This window comes from Durotheca rogersii, assembly GCF_024521655.1.
Source record: "Durotheca rogersii strain YMJ 92031201 chromosome Unknown GGS23scaffold_4, whole genome shotgun sequence".
Lineage (NCBI taxonomy): Eukaryota > Fungi > Ascomycota > Sordariomycetes > Xylariales > Xylariaceae > Durotheca > Durotheca rogersii.
The window spans coordinates 832,922-851,925 of record NW_026251235.1 but is presented as its reverse complement, the minus strand read 5'-3'; the positions used below and the strand labels follow the sequence as shown (position 1 = coordinate 851,925).

General features: G+C 55.3%; 6 protein-coding genes across 6 annotated transcripts; all 6 read left to right on the top strand.

The window, feature by feature from the left end:
• Positions 1-2,720: 2,720 nt before the first annotated feature.
• Positions 2,721-4,329, top strand: GGS23DRAFT_554508 (uncharacterized protein). Its single transcript, XM_051515548.1, has 3 exons — positions 2,721-3,423; positions 3,481-3,899; positions 4,122-4,329. The coding sequence occupies exons 1-3, from the start codon at positions 3,197-3,199 to the stop codon at positions 4,202-4,204; spliced, it is 729 nt and encodes a 242-aa protein (XP_051374608.1). The 5' UTR covers positions 2,721-3,196; the 3' UTR covers positions 4,205-4,329.
• Positions 4,330-6,825: 2,496 nt separating this feature from the next.
• Positions 6,826-7,426, top strand: GGS23DRAFT_359130 (uncharacterized protein). The gene is made up of 2 exons (XM_051513225.1): positions 6,826-7,346; position 7,426. Exon 1 carries the CDS (start codon positions 6,934-6,936, stop codon positions 7,222-7,224), a length of 291 nt encoding a protein of 96 aa, XP_051374607.1. The 5' UTR covers positions 6,826-6,933; the 3' UTR covers positions 7,225-7,346; position 7,426.
• GGS23DRAFT_359137 (uncharacterized protein) lies at positions 7,233-9,630 on the top strand. Its single transcript, XM_051513226.1, has 2 exons — positions 7,233-7,694; positions 7,751-9,630. The coding sequence occupies exons 1-2, from the start codon at positions 7,549-7,551 to the stop codon at positions 9,453-9,455; spliced, it is 1,851 nt and encodes a 616-aa protein (XP_051374606.1). The 5' UTR covers positions 7,233-7,548; the 3' UTR covers positions 9,456-9,630.
• GGS23DRAFT_359121 (uncharacterized protein) lies at positions 9,631-10,551 on the top strand. Its single transcript, XM_051513224.1, has one exon. The coding sequence runs from the start codon at positions 9,806-9,808 to the stop codon at positions 10,337-10,339; it is 534 nt and encodes a 177-aa protein (XP_051374605.1). The 5' UTR covers positions 9,631-9,805; the 3' UTR covers positions 10,340-10,551.
• A 2,305-nt stretch (positions 10,552-12,856) lies between these two features.
• GGS23DRAFT_594059 (uncharacterized protein) lies at positions 12,857-13,831 on the top strand (the record flags this gene model as incomplete). Its single annotated transcript, XM_051518108.1, has 1 exon — positions 12,857-13,831. One exon carries the CDS (start codon positions 12,857-12,859, stop codon positions 13,829-13,831), a length of 975 nt encoding a protein of 324 aa, XP_051374604.1.
• An 878-nt stretch (positions 13,832-14,709) lies between these two features.
• Positions 14,710-16,405, top strand: GGS23DRAFT_554496 (S-adenosylmethionine-dependent methyltransferase-like protein). Its single transcript, XM_051515547.1, has 3 exons — positions 14,710-15,049; positions 15,121-15,765; positions 15,825-16,405. The coding sequence occupies exons 1-3, from the start codon at positions 14,966-14,968 to the stop codon at positions 16,116-16,118; spliced, it is 1,023 nt and encodes a 340-aa protein (XP_051374603.1). The 5' UTR covers positions 14,710-14,965; the 3' UTR covers positions 16,119-16,405.
• Positions 16,406-19,004: the final 2,599 nt, after the last annotated feature.

Below are 19,004 nucleotides of genomic sequence, written 5' to 3'. Positions count from 1 at the left end.
ACGGCACCTGCAAAGAGGAGGGCGGTCGGTCGAGTAGGCTATGCGTTACAGGTACTGTACCTCATCCGTCCCCGACAGCGCCACCCTCCGCAGCGATGGAGGCCTGCAGTACACGTACCTGCGTACATACCTACCTACCTCTAGGTACCTACAAAGGTGCCCGGGTTAAGTACCTACCTCTTAACCTCCAGGCCCGCCAGCTAGGACAGCTAGGTACCTACACCCACAGGTGTACTGAATACCTGGTATACATGTAGGTCCATACAGATAGGTAGGTACACACCTCTAAGTACCTACTTAGGTACCTCTATAGAATACGGTAGAGGCGCCTCTTGGGGCTGCCTCTTCTGGGGCGGCCGTCTGTCTCGTTCCCTCCGTGACTGAGGCTTCCCCGTCGTTCTGGAACTCCCTCCCCTTGAGCCTGTCGGTATGTCTGTATATCTATCTTCTATTACCTACCTGAACAACTGGGTTTCTGTTGTTTCATCGCTGCCTCGTTCCAGCTCTCGCTCGGTTCCCCTCCACACCTCTTTTCTCGGCGGAAAAATATGCCCAGAACGAACGAGAAAAAGAAAGATCAAGGATAATGCAAACGAGGAAACGGGATGAAGCGACGAAGAAACGGCGATCATGTCCAATCTAGAGGTATTTCTGCGCTCGGGGCGGCAGCGTACAGGCCTACATTGAACCTACCTATACCCCTACACCCCTACATGCATACATATAGGCCATGCCTCCAATCATACACATGTAGGTCAATACCTACCTGGTACAGCCACGGCAGCGACACGGACGATTCCCCCGCAAAGACCAGAGGGCCGTGCTGTTCGGGATCCTCTACTACCAGTTGCTCGGCGGGCGCGAACCTGTAAGACTTGTGTAGGTCCAGAGGGGACTGGAGGCTTGGTTGGTCGAGACTATGATCTGACGTTGTGGAGTGAGTGGCCGTTTTTCCGGGTCCAGTCGACGACGGCCACGGTGCGAGTTGTGAGAGAGACTACGTAGTATCTACATACATTCGTACGATCATTACATAGACCTGGGCGGGAGCAACGACTTGTCGCCGCCCCTGCGGAGACGGACAGACACGGACGCACGCGCCAGAATTAGAGAGCATGTGTGTTTGGGATGCCGAGTGCAGGTCCGAAGGCAGACCATCTCCTCGTTGTCTCAGTCAGATCTACGACATGCGTATAGTGCGGCCGACGTCCCAGGCGAGTTGGGCGCGTGCGGGCTGTTAGTAGGTATTATTTCTGATTTCTGACGGGATGCTACCGGGGGGCTCATCTTGGACCCAGCCGTCATCCGTCATGGCATATCGCAGCCAATCAGCAGGGTGGGCGCCCTGCATGTCAGCAAAGGGCCGGCAAACACCTGAGAGGAGGAGAGGAGAGAGAGGGAAGAGGGTCAACGATTCCTATCCTCCCCTCTCACGGAGCTAGGTCCTTCTGCGCGGGACCGGGTACGACGGGCGGCCTGCCTAGCCGGCTCAGGAGGGAAATATCGAAAGAAAAGGAGGGAGGTAGGGAGGGAGAGAGAGAGAGAGAGGGCGAAACAAAGCCGCGAAAAAAGGGGAGGGGAAAAAGGACAGCCTAACCACTACCAGGATCCGCCCGTCGGTCAGTCCAGTCAGAGTCAGGCCGGCGACTGCGCAGCGCACAGCCAACATTACGTGCAATTCTGCTGACCGCCGCACGCGGAGAAGCGTCGCCTACTCGAGGGTAGAAGCACGACAACAATATCCGACCGCCCTGCCTCCTCAGGTGCCTGTCTATACGCATTGGTTATGGCATGTTGTGAGCGTATAGATCCAGTGGGCAATGGTGCGTAAGGCGAGGAGAGCACTTGATCGGCTGACAACTTATCATTATCCCGGCGGCCCGGTAACTCGGGGAAAAGAATCACGCCTTGTTTATTAGCCTCCATCACGATCAACGCAGTAAACCTGGCTGCCCGGATTGACCAGAATCGCCGAGGAAAAGAAAGAAGCAATTCATCCACATCCTCCTCCCGCCCACACATCATTGAGAGGCAGGGAGGTAGGTGTAGGTATGTATGGTGTACCGGGAGATGTGTGTACTTACACTATGTAATCCAGGGAGGAAGGGTACATATGCCCACCTTATATATCGAGGTACCTGGGTACCTAAGGTAAATGTACGTGATGTAAATACGATTGAAAATTGTCACGCACCCGGCACGTAGGAGGTTGGCATTATTACGCATCGACACGGACACACAATGCTTTACATCCATTGCCTCCATCCGTACTAAATACACTTACCGTTAGCATCTCTAACTGTGCCGTGCTTCTATAACCTATACTATGTAGGTACAGTAATCAACCTGAAGCAGCTCCTCGAGAAAAAAAAAAGCCTGGTGCGGCAAAGCTGCTAACCTTAGATACGTGACCAGGGGCAGCCCTACGAGTAATGAGCCTGTGCTATATATGTATGTACCCAGGTACATAATATAGGGATGTACCTACACTTACACACCCATACCCTGCTACATGTACCTAACAGGTAGGTAGGTACCTGGTAATATTTGGGCTTGAAGATCTAATGCATATCCGCCAACCTGATGCAAGTTGTGGAAAGAGAAAAAGAAAAAAAAGAGGCATGCTAAGCGATTGCATGTGTCAGGTATTTCTACCTGCTCGTGTTGGGGGTCGACGATGAGCTGGGGTTGCTCCATGGTATCGCACACCGGGGCCGTACGTACGTACGCAACTCGCATGTACGCACATAGATCGATACACGCACACACATCTTCGGCACATGCCCTGGTGATCTGGATGTACGTCCATACGTTCATTGACAAATCCATACACAGATCCATCCACACCTACGCACACGCATACGTGCCTACACGTAACATACCTGCTTAGTTCGCCTCGGCCACTCGCTCGCTCGCTCGCTCGCTCACTCCCTCCCCTTCCCCCGTTCCACCACCCGTCCCGGACTTATAGCGCCTATCTGCGTATCGACCCAAACTAGCCCGGCGGGTAGGCGCCCGCATAGGCACGTAGGCGGACAAGACGGGCGGATAGGTTGGTTGCTCGATGCCATGGCCTGCTTCCCGACCTCGTCTTTGACCGAATTTCCCATCCTCCTGCTCTAACTTGTCGCCCGGTCCGGGGGGGAGGAGGAGGGGAGGGGCGGGATGGATCCCCGTCTGGCAAGTGAAGCGGACGATGAGCTGGCTCGTCCTTCGACCACATCATCACCACCGCCGTCGTCATCGCCGTCCTCCTTCTGCTTCCCGCCTAGCAGCAGCACCTCACACACGCACATATAACATATACACACGTACGTACGTACATACGTACCTATCTACAGTCATGCAGACAAGCACGCCCATCCGTCCATCCATACAAACATGTGTACAACGCACTGGCACCAACGGCGCCGGCCTGGATAGGTACTATAGTGCCTCGTGCTCCCGCGCCCAAACTAATCACTAAATGATGTAATTTAGTAAGGCCTCCCTGGGGGAGAAAAGGGACCGGGGGCGTGGCGATCAGCAATATCCGCGGACGGGGAGATATGTGTATACTCCCTCCGCACGGAGCCGATTGCTTCCAATTACCTATTATCCGGCTTGCGTTCTTTTGTTTTTGCTCTACTTCCTTCTTTTTTTTTTTTTTTGGCCCGCCTCGTCTGCGTGGCTTGTCAATTCCTTACTTGTCGTGCCGAAGAATCCGATGTCATTCGGGGACTGGGGGATTCGGGGCAGGCAAGGCAATTCCCGACCCCTCTCGTCCCTTAAATCCGCCGTCATTCGACAAGCAACGGCCAGCGGCGGTAGCATCACATTAATACCTGCTCATATACATCTAATACATACATACACACAAACGAACACACATACCTACATAGTCGGATTGGGCAGATTTGGTATGGGCATTTCGATTCTTTTTATTGCCCTGGTTTCTGGATGTGTCATGGGTCTATTAGCACCCATCTAAACTACCTGGCCAGTCACGTCCCTCTAGCCGTCCGCCCATCGCGCCAACCCCTGGTGTGGAGAGGTTGAGAAAAGCTTGCCCCAGAAAAGACTCCTTCGAACCCCCCCCCTTTTCTTCTCCTTCTCTGGACCTGACCGTATCCTGCTCCCAGCACATATCTACAGCGGGACGCAGAGAGAGTGCGAGAGGACGGTTAGATCAATTCGGTATCTGGATGGCCAGCAGGTCAGGTAGCGGTTGCGTGCAGAGATATATCTGGCCGGCTAACGGCGAATAATTAGGGTAGGTAGTAATGGAAGAAGAAGAAATCTTCGTGTTTGGTTAGCAGATCCGCCTCTGCAGCAAGCCATACTGTTACCTCGCAGCAAAATACATACATACATGCATGCCTACCTGCCTGGTAGGTATCTGCAAGTACGGATACCTGTGATGATGCATACCGCACACCGAGATGGATATCGGTACCAACCTAGGCATTGGTATCGGCGGACGGACGTATACTACGTGATCCTATAGCGTGGTCGATGTATATGCCAAACCTACGTCGTCGCAGCGATCACAAGATGGTCGGAAGCTCCAGCATGACGATAGACGCATTGATTCCAATTGAAATGACGGGAGTCTCGTGCTCAGCCTCTGGGCAGCTGTCCCAGAGGGAGAAACGAGGAGGACGATATGCGATAGGACCCATGAACGATATGCCTCACACCTACGTGCATACCTACCTCAGGTACACAAAAGCAAGCCTACTCTACCTACATGTAAGGTCGTCGTTGGGAGATACCGACCGTAATTCGACCATATTCATACTCTTCCCCCCCCGGTGCTGCTTATTATTATCGCCACCGCTTAGCAGGAGAGGTGTGCGCTAGGTTGATTACCCTCTCTATTCTGGCCCGCTCGAGGGGAAAAGCCGTGCATGTATATACCAGGTAGGTATACGTACCTAACGCATGGATATATGTACATAGGCATGTACCTACCTCCTAGTCGTCCGAGAATCCCCACCCCTGTCACACAGCCCGAGTTAGGTGTGGTACCTCTCAGGTATGCGCCTACAGACCTACCTCTATTACCCCCCCTGTATACCCGTACATTTCTACGTCTACGTACACTTTTAGAGCTTCTAGGCCGCTTAATAGTAAGTTTAGCTCGCTGGGGGCATGTACCAATGGAGTATGGATGTATTGTACGTAGGGATATACGTAGGGATATACATTGGTAGGCATGGCTAGGTACCTACCTAGGTAGGTACCTCCTAGGCGGCCAGGCCCCCGCCGCAGCGGCCCCCGGCTGGCCCAGCCCGATGTATCGTCTGCGTACGGGTACATAGAATAGGCACCTCTGCGCATATCCACCAATACCCGCCCGAGTTGCGTTAGCAACCCGTCGGCGTTCTGCGTGCTGCCATAGGCGGAGGCAGGTACCTAACCCAAGGAACGCACATATGTAGGTACATCATGTACAGTAATAGATGACGCAGATTGGGTTAGGGCGCCTCAGGCAGGTCGACTAGCGGGCGCCCGTATCCTCTCGAACTCTGCCTCCTCCCGGCGTGTGTACGTAGCTGTGTACATGCCTGCATACCTGGCTCCCTGCCTCCAGAGAATGGGCGGATCAGGTACCCGCGTCCGCCTGCCGTAGGTACTCTTGCCTGCTCGGCTAGGTACCTTAGCCACCGAGTTTTAGCATTGTTTTCCCCCCTTTCCCTCTTCTCTGCCGGCGACACAATAGCACACAATGGCCGCTGCTCTTGGTCTTTTTCCTTGGTTCCTCTCTCCCCTTTCTCTCGCTCTCTATCTTCTTCACCATACCTACACCACCGGTCCCTTGATTTGTGGTTCCTTCATTTCTCTGACAGCGCGGCCCGGCTACCGAAGAATTCACCTGGAAATACATTCGCACCGAGAACAAGTACCCTACGTACCCTGCACACACACGTAGATGGGCAGGCCGAGGCAATGGAGGTACGCGAGTAACTTAATAGTGGCAGCAAGCCCAAACCTAGCCTTGTCCTCGGGGAAATCGTAAATGTAATTATTAACGTGAGGACGCAGCAAGCAGGGGAATGCCTCAGGCCCGACGCCTAGGAGAAGATGCTTCACGCAGGTCACCCGCGTAACGCACTCTAGAAACCCGATCCAGACGCTGGGTACGTCTGTGCCTGTGTGAAGCTACTTGCAGGGTACGTGTGCCTCCTGCGCGCTCCGCCGCAGACGGCACCACGCGCGAGCGTACCCGGCCAGGTATCTCGTAGGTAGGTGGCCGCCACCGGCGGACGCAGCCAGGCTACGCTCCACTGGGTTAGCGTCTTGGCGGTGGGCGTCGGCGGGATGAACTCAGCAGCTAAAGCAGGCGTTGTGGTACCTGTACTGTACTTGCTGGGGCCACCCCCGTCACGCTCCACTCTCTAGGTACCATCCCACCCCATCCCATCCATATCCATCCACCCATCACTGCCTTCATTTTCCTCTCTTTCTCCTCTCAACCAAGACTCAGAGACACACATTCCCGTACCACCTCCTCCTCGCCCACTCTCTTCCACCACTTCCTATTCTCCTCTCCTCTCCTGTCTGTCCTCTAGTCTATCGTATTTCACCCTGACAACTCTCACGCAGTCGCGCTGCCACCCGATTCTGCCGCCGCCAACTGGACCTGGGTCTTCCTCTCTCGTTTCCCTTGGCTTGCCGGGCCCCGAATCCACGAATTCCCGAAGCCGCTTCTCCCGGGTCCTACACCTAGCCATGTGAGAGAGCTGTGCGAGAATTCGATCATTGTTAAGTTGGGTGCCCTTGATAGTCTGGCCGGGTGCAGAGTGCGTTGCAGGTGTCTCTCCTCGGCCAGTGCCATACGGCAGACAACGATCCTATCCTATACCTCCTCCTACCCGTATACCGAACTCCTAAGCTCTACCAATCCCCCTTGTTTCCGCCCTCGTTGACGAATTCGACAACTCGCCCACCATGGCCGCCATCACCATCCCCGAGTCCGGCTTCCTCCTGGAGAGCTCGGCAAACTCGAGCGATTACCTCCCGTTACAAGCCTTCGGCATCACGTTGAGCGATAGCGTAATTGAGGACATGATAAAATGTGTACAGGAGGGCCAGGAGATAGAATTGACTCTCGGCAGTAGCCCTGTAAGTTTGACTTCGTCTCCCCCTTCCGGCCCCCCTCTTGTTGCTACGCAAACCTACGTCGTTATAAGCTCCACCTGCCTACCTCTTGTCGGCAGTCAACGAATCTGCCATATATAGTTTTCGATTGTCTGGTGGATGGTAAAGATTCGAGTCACCGGGTTAGGTTAACAAGACCTACCTGTCGCCTGGCAACGGGCGCACAGAAGAGAGGGAGGGAAGAAAAAAAAAAGAACCCGAGTGTATTGCGTACCTATAAATATCTGCCAACTTGTTTTCCAATCGAGATATTTATCCCACTAACCACTACCCTTTTCGCAGAGCTTCCACTACGCGTCGAAAGAGCAGAGGGTGGAGTCCGCACCTGAATCTTACAACTACGACTTGTACCTCACAAAGCCCGAAGACTCCACCACCAAAGCGCAACGATTGCCGAATCAGACGATGTCTATTTTCGATAAGATACCGCCAGGCTACGTCTCGGCGAAGGCAGCCAGGAAAGGGAATCAAGTCAGCCGCTCCTCGTCCTACGGCGCCGACTCGGACACAGACACGGTTACGAACGCCAATGCTCAGAAGGGCGCTATGGCGTACGATATCCACCCGCTCGCCCAACCTCGGAATGGGGGCTAACAATGTGTGACAGAAGCAAGGCCACGGCTACCAACACTAAGCGAGGCGGTAAGACCAAGCCCCTGCCAGCTGGAAGATCCGCCATGGCCAGCGTCTTGTCGAGTACCACAACACGATCACTGCCGACCAGTCCTGCGCTTAACGCGGCCGCTTCCCCCAACCCGGCATTTTCTGCCTCGCAGCAGCTGCTCGAGAAGAACAAGAGTCAGCGATTCGTCCTGGTCCACGAGCTAGCCACGAGAGATCAGGCTTACGATCACTTGAAGGATGTCTGGCGAGGAGCGGAAGCCGACCTGAAACCCACGGTAGAGAAGGTGGCAAGCTTTGACGACTTTACGAAGAAATGGAGCCTTAACAAGATGTACTGGAAGGAGCTGGACGTGTGGAATTACGATTACCGAAGCTACGACGACCGCCAGGCCGCGATCGACAACGCCATCCGGCAGTTTGACCGGCAGCGAATTCCCACGTCCGCCTCCGAGTGGGAGCGGCTGCTTCCCCCGACAGACAGAGGCAAAGGGATCGTCCTCAGCAAGCTTCAGGCAACTCTGGCAAAGGGTCACATCACCCCGACAACTAGAGCGCCGGCAATGAAGACGGACGACGGGAACAAGAGCGACCTTGACACCACAAAGGGAAAGAGCGAGGCCATGGCTCGATCGAACTCGCAGCCCGTAGGAAGCAAGACCAAGAAGGTCAGCGAACGCGAGGCGCAGACGAAGCGCCTCCTCTCGAACAACCCCAAGAAGGCTGCGCCGAAAAAGCCGGCCGCCAGGGCCAAGGCGACCGAAGAGAAGGGCAAGAAATTTCTCTCCGAGGAGAAGGTGATCGATTCCGAGAGCAGCGGAGAAGACGCGCCACTGTCAACCACGAGCTCGAGCATGATGAAACCTAAGATCGTGGAGAAGCCTGTCGACAAGCCCGTCGAGAAACCAGTCGAGAAACGAGTAGAGAAGCCGGCTACGAAAGCCGCAGAAAAGCTGAAGGAAAAGCCGGCTCCGGCTCCGGCCCCGAAGCCGAAGCCGGTAGTTCGAGCACCCCGACCTCCGGCCAAAGCTTCCGTCCCAAGCTCGCAGAAGCGAACTCGCGAAGACGACGACAGCAGCTCGAGTTCCGGCGCGCCCCTCAGCAAGCGAATCAAACCAAAGGAGCTGCCGAAGCCGATATCCACCACGACAACGACTCTGAAGCATCGCCCATCGGACGTGAGCCCGAATTCGAGAAATACGGGCGCGGGAACTGCTACATCTTCTAATTTATCGATGAAGAGCAAGAATACCTCGCCCACCAAGTCTTCGCCCCTCGCGTCCTCGCCGCCCACCAACGCCTCGGACTTCGAGGATCACAAACCGCAGCCGGCCCAGCGCCCTCCCAAATCTCAGGCGCGTAACGGGGAACGTGAGACCAACGGGGTGGCGAATGGGTCCTCGGCTCCGAACGGTGCCAGCCAGTCCAAGAAGCGCAAGGAGCGCGACGTCGACCAATCATCCTCTCAACAGTCCTCTCAACAGTCGACGCCAAGCAAGAAGCAGCGGGTAACGAAGGATATACTAATCAAGGCTAGGATGTTCAACAAGTACTACGAGCGCTACGAGTCCTTACATCACGAGATCTCGGCGCTCAAGGAACCGCCCGAGGATAAGCTTGCCGACTTGTTGGACATGCGAGAACGGTTGTCGACCATGAAGGAGGAGATTTCGCAGGCGGTATCTAATTAACTACTCGCGCCATCACCACACTCATTGGATGGGGAAACCTTGCCGAGGGTTGGCTGATCGGCTCAGCCGAATCGGAGCCAAGGTCGGGCTGGAGGATCCGGCCGAGTATTGACGCGAAATGTTGATTTCGGGGAAAAGCGTTCATGAGTTTTCTTGTTTTTTTCCTCCGCCGCTCCGACACAAAAGTTCTACGCCCTTTCTGTCCTTCTACGTCATCCGAGACGGTGACCTGGCATATCTCGTAACGGCCGGCGGGTATTTTTGCATTGGTTCCCCGTGATTTACTTGGAGGAGAGAGGCAATGCGCCCCCTTCCGGGTAGAAGGAAACGGGGATTCCCTCATTTACAGGATGGAAATCTGGCATTTGGTCCGAACGACGAACAGCAGCATGGAACTACCACCGGTTTTTCCCTTTTCCTTTTTCTCAGGCATTATCATCATACGGAACGGGACCACTCAATTGGGAAGGGGGAGATGCTTGGTTTGCGATATAATTCTTTTCTACCGTTCCTGGTCTATTATTGTTATTATTTTTGGAGCGGTACCTATGTCACCACGCAACCACCGTATTCCTATGCATACACACACACACACACACACACACACACACACACACACACAACGCCCCTTGACACTATTGATTTTACGCCTAGCATCGGAGTTTAAGACGGCATGGCATGGGACGGCACACACTCCACACATGGACACACATACACACCCGTACACAACTCGCATCATCCCGAGGGACTGGCGTTCCTACCGCCGTACACCCACGCATACACCCTACACGACACATCTACGGACACGGAAAAGGCAGGGGAAGGAGAGAGGAAGGGAGGAAGGGGGGTGGTCGATATGGGCGCGGATCGGACGGAGCCAATAGCGAACTCTCCCTGCCTCGCCTACCCCGGCCACAACTACTACACTATTACTAGCACTACTGTTATTATTATTACTACTATTACTATCACTGCTGCCGCTGCCGCTGCCGCTGCCGGTGATATATGAGCGTGTACTTACGACCTGATACCAACGTGAAGAGAACCGACGTACCGGAGATTCATGACTTGTTAGATGTGTTTTTTTTTCCCCCTTTATCCGGAAGGTTCCCTATTTAAACCTCTTCTCTCCTCTCGTCTTTCGTGAATAAGCAAGTGTAGGCGTTACGTTGCTGTTACCATACCTGTGCCTCACCTCCTTCTCTCGGTCCAGGCTCGGGGAAGTATAGATAAATGTCATCTCGGTAAATTTGGGGGGGGGGGGGCAAAATGGGCGGCGAGAGGGGCGTGGTCGGGCGTACCGCCGAATGGGCCGGCGTGGGCGTTGTTGGGGGGGGAGGTACTCGCAGTCACGCCTGCTACTTACTTACCATGCCAGTCAGGCATGCGTAAAGGAGCGAGGAAGACGGGTAGGGGGCACGCACACGGCTGCCCTCGTGCGCAGTGCGCGGAGAGGGCGCCAATTGTGGCTGCGCCGCGGCGGGTGGAAACCCGGAGGCTGCACACGGCGTCGAAAGCGCGGCTAACGCCGGGAGAAGCCCCGCGCGCCCGCGCGCGCGTCCTCCTACAGGGAGACAGGGGGGCCAGCTAGCGGTGCCGGGTCTGACTGCTTCTTCTTCTTTCTCCTCCACGCGCCGCCGCCGATCCCTGCCCGCGCCGGCCTGCCCGCGCCACGCCGCCGCCGCCGCCGCCGCCGTAGGGCTGCGACAACGCATGATGCGCCGGGCGCGCGCGCGCGCTCGGGGCGAGGGGAGACGGGGACCGCGTCGCGAGAGAGACAGAGAGGGGGGGGGGCAGTGGTTCGGCGAGGACGATGCGGCCGGGCGCAGAAAAAAAAAGTACCTAGATAAATAAAAAAGGGTGTGCTGCGCAGTCGTGCGTTGGGCAGGGTAGACAGGTAGACAGGCGGTGGGCGCTGCCTGCAGGTCGCAGATCTCGCCGCCGCTGGCGCCCTCTGCTCTGGCGCCGCGTGTCTCGTGCGCGGCGCGGATGGCGCTGGGGCCCCGGCGTTGCCTTTGGCGCGCGGGGCGCGTCGCACGGCAGAGGCCTTCCCCCCCCCCCCCCTTCCCGCCGCCCTGGCTTGCCGCGGCTCTGATGGGAGGCAGGGAGGGCAGCGCATGTGCGTTAGGTAGGTTAGGTCAGGTTAGGTGGTGCGCACCCTCCCTAAATCAGGTGGTGCGGGATCTTCCTGGTTCGCGGGCAGGTACCCGGGTACCGTCTGAAAAAAGAACCCCCCCTGCCAAGCAGGCCAAAAGCAGTTTAGCCCCCCTGGCCCGTCCCAGTCCCTCGGGTCGGGAAACGTAGAATACCTAGGTACCTACCGGGTATGGGTCAGCCCTGCTGGTTGGGTTTGGAGGAGGAGGGGGGGGGGGAAGGGGGAGCCACACTGATACAAGTCTCGTGCCGGCCGGTCTCACCCACACACGACACCGGGGGCGCGTCGGAAGGAGATGTAGAGGATGGAATAGAAGGAAGGAAGGAAGGAAGGAAGAAAGATGCGCGGCTTAAGCGAGGAGGAGACGTGCGGGAAAATGAAACGAGGAACAGTAATGGAGGGGGAGACGGGCCGGAGGATGCTCGTGCGAGAACTAGGACTGTCATTATATTGCCGTCTCTACCAATACCCCCGCGACAACAGCTGCCTGCCTTCTATCCCCAGTGTTTTCTCGCAGGTTCGCCGTCGCGGGACTTCGTCCGCACGTAGCGCGGGCGCGGCCTGGGAGGGGAAGGAGGAAAGGGGGGAACAAGCGGCGGCCGATCTCGCCTGCTGATCGTGTAGAGGTTGGCGGGCGAGCCCGAAGACCCGGGCCTTCTAGAGCGCCGATCTGCCTTCGCATCGCCACGGTGCGGTTTTTCGTCTTCGCTTCCCCTCCCCGCCGGCCGGGAGGGAGGTACTGCGCCGCGCCGCACCTATGCTGCTAGCCCTGTGGAAGCAACTGGCCCTACGCCAAGCTGAGAGATGCTGGTCGCAAGGGGGAGTTCTGATTTCTATGGGCGAAGCGATAGCTAGTGTAAACAATCACACGTATAAGAAGATGGCTTGCGCCTATGCTCGCGAGGCGATTGCTGAGACGGGGCCGCAAATAGTGAAGCCGTGCACAACACGCCAGGCCATACGGTTTGATCGACGACAATTGTGAGTAGAAACATGCTGTTTCCGTCGTTAGTGATCGGCAATTACCACTGCTTACCGTAGCCTCCAAACGCTTCAATGTGTAGTTTGAATGTAGCGTGCCAATCCTCTAGAAACATGCCCGGCGTACTGATGTGACAACACCACGCTTAGCAAACCCATCTAGACTATATAACCGCCCGTGGCATCGTCCTCATAACTCTTACGGGGCCGCCCGCGGGCACGAGGCATGGATTTTCGACCACTCCGCTATTCTTACGCATCCACGATGAGTAGAAGCATCCGGGACTACATCGCCGAGAGGCCAGGGGCCGGGGGCTATCGGCGCCCGACATTCCACCCAACCGGTGCCCTCCTCCGTCCACACCCGGCCCTCCTGCCATCGTATGACTATGAGAGTCCGCCGTACTACCCGCACCCATACACGGCCCGCCACGAGGACGATGAAGAACGCAGCCGACATCTACATCGTGGCCGTCGCGAAGAACGCCGCCCAAGGTCTCCCTCTCCCTCCATACCCAGTACTCCCCTAAGGCGCTCTCGAAGCCGTGCCAGCCCAGCCAACGCGGCTACAAGGATCGACGCCAGGACCAGTACCGAGTTGAAGCTCGCGCTTGCGGCCAGGGACTTAGCCGATCAGATCGACGAGAGCAAGAGATTTTGGGCCACGTTTCACGAACACTTCGAAAAGGAGGTGATGGGAATTCGGTACTATGTCAGCGACGATATCCTCCAACAGATATGGCGGGAGAAAATCCGATACAACAGCCGTCACAAGAGCGGCGAGTCCCCAGACGACGACCAATTCGGGTTTCAGCAGGTGAAGGTAGAAACATACTTGCACCAAGTCAAAAAGACAGGGAAAGTATTGATTCGGTCACAGCCACTCGTTGATAGCTCTGACCAGGACCCTCAGAATCTACGTCTCACCCTGGATAAGATCCGCAACACGGGAGCCCGCGTTCTCGACCTCGCTGATAGGTCAGCAACCAACCGTACCGCGTACGTAGATTTGATGAAGGAGGCATCCAATCTCGAGAAGCTAGTCGATCCGAGAAGTCCAGATGCCAAAGTGCTACACCAGTTCGATAGGCGGGAGACTAGAAAGATCGCCTCCAGGGGTGAGAGGGGAGCTCCGACCCCAAAGGAGCCAGCGACCCCGGCGGCGAAGGGCAGACTAGATATCGTAGTGGTAGAAGAAGAAGACAAGAAGGGTAGAGATGGCTCGACTCAGGCTACCTAGGCTAGGTAGGGTGCTCGGCGGAAGTCCTTACGCTGGTTCGTACCTCAACATAATCGCTATTGGGTACCTGTTGCTCCGCGGCGGATCGGGGGGGGGAGCATGATGTATCATTAGCAGCATCCTCAATTTAGAAGGTATCCAGATTCGGCTAGCTTTACCACAGAACTTACCTGAGAAAAAAGGGGTGAAGCACCGTCCTCGTCAGAGTAATCGGAATCGAATTGTACTGACCCTCGAGCGAGGGCCAGCACGCTGTGTATTGCACTCAAGTGTTCTCACACAATCTTCGCGACGGCTCCCATAGGAACCCAACTCCCCCGTCTTCTCCTTTCAGATATGCACGGAGTGAAGGGCCCTGCGTTTCTGATGCCAATATCGCAGACGTGAAAAAATCATCACGCGAGACCCTCACGGGCAGACCCGTCAATCCCACGCAGGGCGGGCGACTGAGGTAGTGGTGAAGAATCATCCGAATTTCTCATGAGCGAGTACGCCAGGCTCGAACCATCCCGGAGGAGAGTAACAGGTGATTGGCGAGAAGCCGCGCGAGCGGCTTCTCTGTGTGTAGCTCAGAAACACAGCATTGACGAGGACGATGCTTGAGGAGAGAAGGAGGAAAAAGGTCGGGAGAAATTCGCTGAGTCAAAAATATATAGAGGGGCCGGGCTTATCGATAGGATTGACCAATCGTGTAGGTGCTAATCGAGGTACCTAGGCAGGTATCTATGGTACTTTCCACGATGCGGCCGGGAGAGTTGAAATGCAAGTACTGCAGTACCTCAAGGCTTCCTCTCGTTCTCGAGGAGGTTCCCTTCGCCGAAAAGCGAATCTGCATCTGCCAGTCTATTATCGTAGACCCGCCTGGCCACACTCCTATAAGAATGGCTGCGTTCCCACTCATCATAAGAATTTTGCTTACTTTCCCACTCCCATCGGCTAAGCTAAGCCTACCCAGTTCTACGATAGTACACGTAAGTGACGCCAAACCCAGGACCTCAGTACCGCCGTCACGATGTCTGCTTTCCGGTAACAAGACAGAACCCCTTCTGTCTTTTCTTCCCCTTTTCTCTAGTTCTGTTTTTTTTTTCCTACATTATTCTCTTCTTTTTTAGCTCTTGTAAGACTCCCGTACGAATGTCCATCTCGGTAGCGGACTTCCCTCAAGTCTGGCAGAAGCCCTCGTTCGAGGAGCTCCTTGCATCGCTCCAGCTGCTGAGGGTAAGCAAGCTCGCGGAGAAGAAGAGAATTCCCCAGCGTAGACAGAGTGGAGAAAACTCACGTCAGGCCAGACCGATCCTCCGATCTGGAACTCGAGCACCTCTCGGAAGATCATATTGGAGACGTATCAGAATACTACCCAGTTTCGCCGCGAAGTCAGCGCGTACCTATCCAGCATAATCAAGAGCAACCTCGGCTGGATTCAGGATGACGACGAAAAGGAGGCGCTGTGGGACGAGGCGAGCCGGCGCTTTTCGGAGCGCTGCGGCAGGGCGTGCATGGGCGAGATCACGCGAAGCTGGCCGTTCGAGAGCCAGGCCGCCTCCCCTTTCGAACTGATCATCCGCGAACCCTCCATCATCGGCGACTGCCTCGGCCTCAAAACCTGGGGATCCTCCTATCTGCTCGCGCAGTCCCTCGACCAGATCGCGAGGAATTCCCTCTCTCACCTACTCGACCCGGGGCGCTCGAATCCGTCACTCGATGTTCTCGAGCTTGGTTCTGGTACCGGGCTCTTGGGCATGGCCGCGGCCGCTATCTGGGAGACCAACGTAGTCCTAAGCGACCTCCCAAGCATAATGCCTAACTTGGCGCATAACATTGATGTTAATCGGTCGACGATCGAGACTCTGGGCGGGACGGTCGACTCGGGTGCTCTGACGTGGGGCTCTGATGACGGTAACGCCGAGCAGTTCGACGGGAAGAACCAGTTCAAGGTCGGTTTCGACTGGGAATTTCTCGTTTCTCAGATGCTCCTAATATTAACTCTATCTAGATAATCCTCGTCGCAGACCCTCTCTACGACGATGAGCACCCTGAACTGCTCTCTTCTGCTATACATGCACACTTGATGGCCGATAAGGATGCTAGGGTGGTCATCATGGCCCCTCGGAGAGACCTTACCACTAAGAAATTGGTGGAGAGATTCCTCTCTACCGTAGCTCGAGGGGATCTGGGCTTGGCCGTTCTGGAAGAACACGTCCTGGTTGGTGAAGATGACTGGGACGAGGATGGGGGGAATTCGGAAGTAGAATGCTGGTGGGCCATCCTCGGAAGCAAGTCGCTGTAGTCACGCCGCCTTAGACGAATTTGTATAGATTTCTCGGTTTCACCGGCTTGATACTAGAGTGGAAACGCCCATGGACTCGATAAATAAGTAGAGGCAAACAACGTAGGTGTATTCGCCACACCAAGCCCGGGTAGAGAGGTCTTATACCTGACCCCTGTTTCTATTCGCAAATCTCGCCGTACCAACGTCATCACTGTTAGGCACCTCAGAGACGGCGGGTTGGCGATCCTCGACTTTGCGAGCCTTAGGGGGGTACCTATAATATGCGGTTAAATCCCCATACCTACTAATTTTCTGTTTTTCGGCCCGCGCAAACCAGTTTCCCCCGAGGCAAGAATATGACGGTGATCCAAAGTGCCCCCTCTATGCCGGAGAGCTAACTACAAACTTCCTTCAGAATCGCAAATGCCGGCAACAGATCCTCGCCTACGTCTCGTCGTGAATCACTAGGGGAAAGTGAGCCGGTCAAGTTGCTTTCGGCCTCTCACAGGCATACCGATTCACGCCGAACAAATAGCTGCCTAACTGACTGGACTGATTTGCAAGCCTTCGCTGGATAGGCACGACGGCGTCTTCGGTTTGCCCTCTGAAGCCGGGACAGTGTCATGCCTGAAGGGGAACTTCAATTGCCGCGTGGGTGATGGGTCTAGACTCGCGCAGGTAGACGTAGGATGATGCTTTTTAGCGGCTCATGGCTACGATGCCGGAGCACGTCTCTGCCATCCGGACGTTCGAAACGGCCTTCTCGAAATGGCGCTAGCAATTCGGCAAGAGATGAGGAGGGCTTCGGAGCTGCCACGCCGCGCCATCCGGTGTCGTGGAGTCGATCCCATGTCGGCGCCAAGTCAGGCGTAGTGCGTGTTTGCTCTTCCTAGCATGTCCCGGGTCCGGCTTCGGCAGCCATGGCACTGAGCAATACAGACGCCTGTGCTCCTCGCTCCGGTTGTTACCTGTTGGCGACAGGGCCCAGCTACGTCTACCTCGGCCCCGGCCTCCCCCGACCAAGCCGTGGCACCATGTCACTATGTCGCAGGCAGGAGGTAGAGTAGGTATGCAAGCTCGAGGTCGGTATAATACGCTGAACTTCTACCGTAGGCCCGTCATGGCACTGCTTAAGTGCTTGGATACGTAGGCATCATACCCTAGGTTATTATACCTGCCTACAAAGTAATACCTCATTAAGATAGGCATGTATATCTATATATACATGCCCATACATGACACAGCACCTGCCCCCCTACGCAAGTGAATAGAATCAAGCGCGGCCTTGTGGGAGTTCCGTCTACCGTTAAGATCACGTAAAATACATAGGGGTGGTGGCCGATAGTATGCGTAATAATACGCTACCAGAGGTAGGTACATTGGGAATTCCGGGCAGTTTTCACGTATGTACGGTCGATTGAAACTCCCCTTTCGCGGCTACCGCAGATCTAATTACGTGCCCAAGGGATACATCCTATTACTTGCTAATGAGTCTTAACTTGCCGCCCTCGCCCACACATCTAACACGCCCACCACCTACACCTACACCCACACAACCTTATATAAATCCGGCTCGGGTGCACGGAAGTGCAACCCTGAACTCATCCTCTTCGCGCCGATGACCCATCGTGGCAACATGACAACGCCGATATGGGCCCTTCTATCGAATGACAACGCCCTTTCGGTCTAGCCTCTGGTAATGCCACTTGCTTGTAGCATCACCCGCCGCCTAGGACGCCACTCTGGTGTGGCTACACTGGTGTCCTCCATCCCATCATCCTCGCACTTGAGAAACGAGCCTTTCTCTCGCCAGCTCCATCCTGACTTGTTCACCACACATACGCGACCATTGTGCCGGGTCGATGAGGGGGCCGTCGAGGGATAAAAGTCGAGAGAACTCCTCTCTTCCCCTCGTCCTTCTTATCTCCCCTTTGTCTCTTTTCTTGGGTAGACAGTTCAGGACTAGAGAGAATCGAAAACTACGGGCGCTTACAGCCACTCAAACTGCGACTACGACTAACATAACCAACTACTCCAGTTATGACTATCTCACCTACGACAACTGCACTAATAAGACAGTATCCTTAACACGTCTCCACGCGTACGTATTATCAAGACAAACTATCCATTCTTCACTACGCTCTTCTCGAATTAAGAAGGCCTTCTATCGCCGACTCTTCTTATATATCTAAATAGAAGTACGCCCTCCGATACCCTGGGTATGACTAACACTAGGTCCTAAATATTGCGTGCAGTATAGTATAAATAGCTTAGAAATGTATTCAGACGAGGTCATCAACTACATCCTCGAACGGGTTATCCCCGAGCACCAACTCCCACGAGGGACCCGGGAGGCCCTGTTTTCGAAAGTGGCTGACGAGGTGAACACACGATTCCCTAACTATAGTAAAAAATTCACTCTCTCGTCGATAAGATACGTCTACAACAAATACGGCATCGATACCAAGTACGGGTACGTGATAGTAAAGCACATACTACATAGGGCGGAGGTTGATAGGAAAGCTAACCACCTAATTCTCGTATTGTAGAAATCGGAAGGGGAGGATAGTATATCCTGCGAAGACCAGGGCAGTCCACGAACCCGATGCGGTTGGACTGACTCCTGCGGCGAAACGGGCAGTTAAACAGGGTGATAACAAAAAACACGTTATCTGCAACGCATGTAGTGGAGTTGGAGTGGTGCCAATCCAGGAGACCAGGAACTCCGCGGAGGTAGAGCCCCAAGCTGGCCATCAAGAGCCACAACGAGGTCGAAATTCGGCTGGCCCTGAACCCAAGTCGAAAGAGGCCGGCGGCATTCCCGGTCTCACTAGTCCGTCTCGGGGCCCAAAGCCATCTTCTACTGTCGGTCCTACGACCACGGCACCTATTCCGGGCCTCTGT